Here is a 6,000-nt window from a genome sequence, read left to right on the forward strand (position 1 = left end):
TACTTGATATGTAAGTTACGATCTATCATGAAGAAGTAATGTTTTTTTTTCAACATTCTGCAATGAATACCCTTTGGAAATTGTGTATGTGTTTGACAAAATGCGGTGCAAATATGTGCGTCAGAAGCAATTAAAATGTAATTAAACGTGAAGATGTCTTTCAGAAATATTGATTGATGTAGACGCAATATAATATGCTATGATTTATTTTTATTCATAACGATGCTGCAAATGGCGGGCGTTTAAGCCATTTGACAGGGAAAAAATGGTCGATAGAAAATATGAAAGCTAAACAACTTCAAATATGCAGGATGTATTCTCTTCGATATCATACTTCTTTAACACTTTCTTATTGCATGTGTGTGAAAAGCTGCGCTCTCACAGATTGAACGTTTTGACAACTGTTTTTATTTTTTGTCTTGAAACGAGCCACTTTTTGCGAAAATCCATTGCCGTCAGTTAAACAAGACTGCTGACAAAAAAACTAGATGGCAGGTTTTAATATTTATGTTCAAAAATTGATGTTTTATGCATTTTTCTTAAACCGTTAGTAACTGCTTAAGCCATAAAACATTATTTTTCGAACGGAACTATGACCATCTGCGATCTGATTTTTTTCAACAATCTTTTATCATTGGTTTGCAGATATTTATGCAAAAATTTGCTCTTTTCAAAAAAAAAAAAAAAAAAAAAGTTGTAAAAACTGGTAAATCTGTGAGAGTGCAGCTTTAAAAGTAATGATTTATAAGATACATAGGTCATTTAAACGAGATACTTTATTCGTTTAAACGAGATACGTACGCCATTTTAACGAGATACGAACGCCATTTTAACGAGAAACGTACGTCATTTTAACGAGATACGTAAGTCATTTTACCGAGATACGTAAGTCATTTTAACGAGATACGTAAGTCATTTTAACGAGATACATAAGCCGTTAAAACGAGATACATAAGTAGTTTCACTAAGAACGAGATACGTAAGTCGTTAAGTTGTTTTAACGAGAGTCGTTTGTCGTTTTAACGGGATACATAAGTCGTTAAGTTGATTTAAAGAGACTCTTAAGTCGTTTTAACGAGAATCGTTAGTCATTTTAACAGGATAGGTAAGAAGCTTGAACGAGATACGTAAGTCATTTAAACGAGATACATAAGTAGTTTGAACGAGATACGTAAATTATTTACGGAGAAACATAATTCAATTTAAAGAGATAAAAAAATAACACATTTATCACCTCTATGCGTCCGTTATAACCCATTGATAATGCTTATGTTAAATGGCGTATCAAAATGTGGCACAATTTCCAATCTTCAATATTCGATGTACATAGCATCTTAAATGCTCGTAATAACTTTCATTTAAATAGAGACGAAAGCAATATTTATATTTCTGTGTACATTAAATATTTCTTTTAAAAAGTTCTCACAGACAATTCATGTTTATACACATGGACAAATACTTTAAAGAATTGGATTTGGTGAAACTTTCTATCATGTCTATTTTCGAGAAACTTCAGTCAAAAAAATAAATAAACACTAAACATTGTAAATCATCGTATGAAAATAAGCAATTTCATAGTAAGAAATGTACCCAATTATCGGTAAAAGTGTGAAATTCATTTTTATATTCTATGTGTTCAATATTAGAAAATTTTATTCAAGATTTATGAAAAAAACGTATCCAACGTAACGATTAACAAAGCACATGCATGGACGCTAACATAAACAAAGTTAAGGTCTCTGCTTGCCGCAGATTTTTCTTTCGTCTGGTCATTGCGCCAGTTTGCTATCAAATGAAAACAGCGACCTTGTTAATGATGATCAAGCAAAATTACGTATCAGCTCGCTAACATTAATCGTCCGTCCGCACTAACTCAATTTCGTAAAGCTAATACATTCGATAATACAGTCGGCTGATATAAGTGGACATCACTTACAGACAATATGAAGCAATCCCTCTCGGTTGTGATAAAGGCATCGTAAAGGGCCTCGTCAGACATTCTTCAACATCATTTCGTGTGCGAGTGAAAGGGAAGAAAAATAAGGCAAGTCAGCAAAATGACCAAGAAGCGCTAGCGCGCTTCGTGAAATTTGCTCGCGTGCCCTACTGCGTTCATACAGCATACACGCAGTAAAAATGCAATCAGTCTTAAAATGATATATATTGTCATGATGTTTTGTCATGTATTTGTGACATGAGTGCAGACGACTATACTTGTAAATTTGAAAATGTGTCGCGTGGAGAGAAAGTGACGTTTTCACGTTTTTAAGGTCTCGTATCTCATAAGCAGCCAATAACAGCTACACAAATCAGGAGGAAAGCATTCGGAAAAACCTCGGATAGATGCCGGTACATCAGTAGAAGTAGTTCGTAAAAATAAATACTAATTTTAATTAATTGTATTGTTTTAACGTATATTTTGTACATCTAAGTTCAACTCAACTCAACTCAACTCAAGTTTAACTATTAAATTGAAATAACTACGCGATCTACTTGCTGCGTTGTTAAATGTAAAGATTTTTGACATTGTAAATCGTCCATATACATCCGAAGTTGTTTTCGATGGAAAATGGCCGAGGAGATTCGAATTGGAGATATGTTTTACTATTAAAGCTGCACTCTCGCAGATTGAACGCTTTGACAAGTTTTTTTTATTTTTTTGTCTTGGAACGAGCCAATTTTTGCGATAATCCATGGAAACCATATATATATAAGACTGCTGACAAAAAATAGATTGCAGATTTTTATATTTAAGTTCAAGAAGTGATGTTTTATGCATTTTTCTTAAACCGTTAGCCATAAAACATTAATTTTTGTCAGCAATCATATATTATTGGTTTGCAGATATTTACGCAAAAAATGCTCTTTCAAAGACAAATAAAAAAAGTTGTAAAAATGGTATATCTGTGAGAGTGTAGCTGTAACTCTAAGCTATCTCTTCGGGTTTTTGTTTCTGAAAACTGTAATATGCTGATGTTGTATTGTCATATGAATAGTTTATGTTTATATGTTTACGAAAAGGTTCCCCAATATCATTTAACGCATTGTTATAAGTTTAATGTGTAATCCTTTCTCTTCAGAGATACTAGTACCAAAAAGTGATCAATATTAAAGTTCCAAAGAAAAAACAGCAACATGTTTCAATTGAGTTAAGTTGTTTCATAAAAATCAAATTTAATTAGGATATATATAAATAATATAACTGTAACACTGTCCTCCCCCCCCCTCCCCCTCCCCCCCCCCCCCACACACACTTTTGCGCATCGTCTCAATATGGTGAACATTTATGGCAAGTTGTTTCCAATCCTTCAAGAGGTTAACGAGATATAATAGTCCTATGACCTTTGATCTCTAAATGTTACCTTGACATTGAACCGAGCTGGAGTTCGGAGCCGTAGAGAGCAATGGGAATTGAAAATTGAAAAAAAGCATTTATAGCTTTCTGTAAGCGTTCTAAAATGCGTGTACATATTTTAAGACTGCACTCTTGGGTGCGTTATTGATGTAACCTGTTTTATTTCTTGGTCCCCATAGATGATGCATATTTGTGGGACTCGGCGGGCTTGAGTAAATACGACTACGTTAGATTTATCGACATTGATATCGACGTGCCAACGTTTGCAGTAATTATACACGATATCCACCATGCATTACAGCTTATACGGAGATAACGAAATGAGAGAGATGTCGTCGGCAAATGTTGGGCTGCCGCAATTGACAGACATAAGCCGAGAGCCATGCTTACTTATCTCTATGTCTTGTAATAGGCTATCGAGATAAACGAGATAGTAAAAACTGGACAAGACTCCCCCTTGACGCACGCCGAGAACTACGTCGAAGGTATCTGACATTAGGTCTTGACAAACACGTACGGTGCATACGAGAGATTTCGTAAGAGGACTTGATGACCCTTAGTAATTTACCTTTAAGGCCAAGTCGACCTAATTTGAGGAGTAATGCAGAGTGCCTCACTACGTTAAAGGCGGATTTCTGATCAAGACATGCAACATATGCGTTGCTACCTGTGACCATAGCATAGAAAATTGTTTTTTTTGGAGATTAAAGGATGTGGTCACACAACTTAGACCCTTTTGGAATCCGTTTTGTTGTGGGCTTGGGAAAGTGTTACTTGCTGACGACACATGAGAGTTGATCCGTTCGGCCATTACTTTTTCGAAAATTTTGCAAAAACACGGGAGTAATGATATAGGTCTGTAGCTAGAAGGGTCAATATAGGTCTGTAGCTAGAAGGGTCAATACAGGTCTGTAGCTAGAAGGGTCAATATAGGTCTGTAGCTAGAAGGGTCAATATAGGTCTGTAGCTAGAAGGGTCAATATAGGTCTGTAGCTAGAAGGGTCAATATAGGTCTGTAGCTAGAAGGGTCAATATAGGTCTGTAGCTAGAAGGGTCAATATAGGTCTGTAGCTTGAAGGGTCACCTTTGTCTTTGCCTTTACCTTTATATAGAGAGCTGATAACGCTGGTTTTCCAATCTATTGGTACTTTCTCGTGCACTAGGACTAAATTGAGTAGTAATGTAAGCGCTCTTGTAACAGCAAGTCCGCCAAATATCACATGTTCATTTATTATACCATCATGACCAGGACTTTTTCTTTTCGCGAGGGATTTGATTATTTTGTTAACTTCATCTAAGCTCTCCTTGAAGTGGACTGGTTGTAACATGCTTCCTCTACATCATCTTCCTATGATGAACATTAGTGGGGAGTTATTTCAAAATCCTTCAAACGGTTCAAGAGATATGGCGCGGACATGAAATAAAGACACATCACAGTCATGTGGCATTGACCTCTAAGTGTGATATCGACCTTAAACAGAACTGGCTGTAACATGCGCTCTGCACATCGTCTCAATATGGTGAACATTGGTGGCGAGTTATTTCAAAATCGTTTAATCGTTCATGCATTGTGGAGCAGATATGATGTGTGACGGACAGACGGAAAGGCAACCCGAGCAAAAACAATATGTCTCCCCATGTATGGTGGCGAGACATAATAACATGAGGAAGTGAAGTATTGTTTTCAACATCCGGCATTGAATACACTTCGAAAAGGCGTTGTTGTGTGGCAATATGCGGTGCAGATAGGTGACCCAGAAGCAATTAAAATGTAATTAAGAGTGCAGACGTCTATCAGAAATGTTGATTTATGTAAGTACAAAATAATACGATTGAATATCATTCAAAGCTATGTTGAGGGCGTTGGGCATTTTTTCAATGCGACATGAAACAGTGGAAGACAGAAAAAATAAAAGGAAAAGCTCACCGTAAACATATTTGTTAGAATGGAATTTATACTCCGATATATTCGCATTCTTCTCCTTAAAGTGATCCATTCCGTTCAGGCTTTAATGAAATAATTATAATATGATTGACATTTGTGACATTACATTTTACGAAGAACCCATTGATAATGCGTCTGCAATGATTAACGAATATTGCGTCAAGACTTCTCGCCATTACCTCATAATAACCGGAGATAAATACAACATTTATATTTCTTCAATTAGCGCCAAAAATCGGCCCTTAAAAATGGAGCTTCGAATTGTGTAACCCTTCTCACATTATGGTTACATGGGTTATATTATAGGCAAATATTCCTTCCATATTGAATACATTGAAAGTAAGTCCAAGTTGAAACTAAAAGATCTAGTTTTCAGGTTGACATCTGATCAGAAATATGCGTTTACATTAGAGTTACAGCAGTGATTTTCAAAAGATTGAGAAAGTGTGTTCTTTCCCAGCTCAAATATCGGGTTACGCGGTTACGTCGGTTACATCGGTTATATCGAACATTTTCAAAGTTCTAACTCAAAAACCGAGTTTTCGGGTCGACATCTGATCAGATGTATACGGTAACAATAGAAACAATGAGTTACAGAAAAGTTGTTCGTGGTGCCCTATCTCTATTTCTTTGTGAATTGAATACTTATTTGAAGATTTCTCCCTGACAATGTCTGACTAGCGCTAAAGATTAGCTCCCT

General features: G+C 35.8%; 1 protein-coding gene across 1 annotated transcript in view; it reads left to right on the forward strand.

The window, feature by feature from the left end:
* Positions 1 to 3,089, forward strand: part of LOC128220151 (uro-adherence factor A-like) — a 28,525-nt gene extending 25,436 nt beyond the window's left edge. Inside the window, exon 4 of the mRNA XM_052928429.1 lies at positions 3,081 to 3,089. Coding sequence (XP_052784389.1) covers positions 3,081 to 3,089 — 9 coding nt within the window. The remainder of the gene's footprint in view (positions 1 to 3,080) is intronic.
* The last annotated feature ends 2,911 nt before the right edge of the window (positions 3,090 to 6,000 follow it).

This window comes from Mya arenaria, chromosome 15, assembly GCF_026914265.1.
Source record: "Mya arenaria isolate MELC-2E11 chromosome 15, ASM2691426v1".
NCBI lineage: Eukaryota > Metazoa > Mollusca > Bivalvia > Myida > Myidae > Mya > Mya arenaria.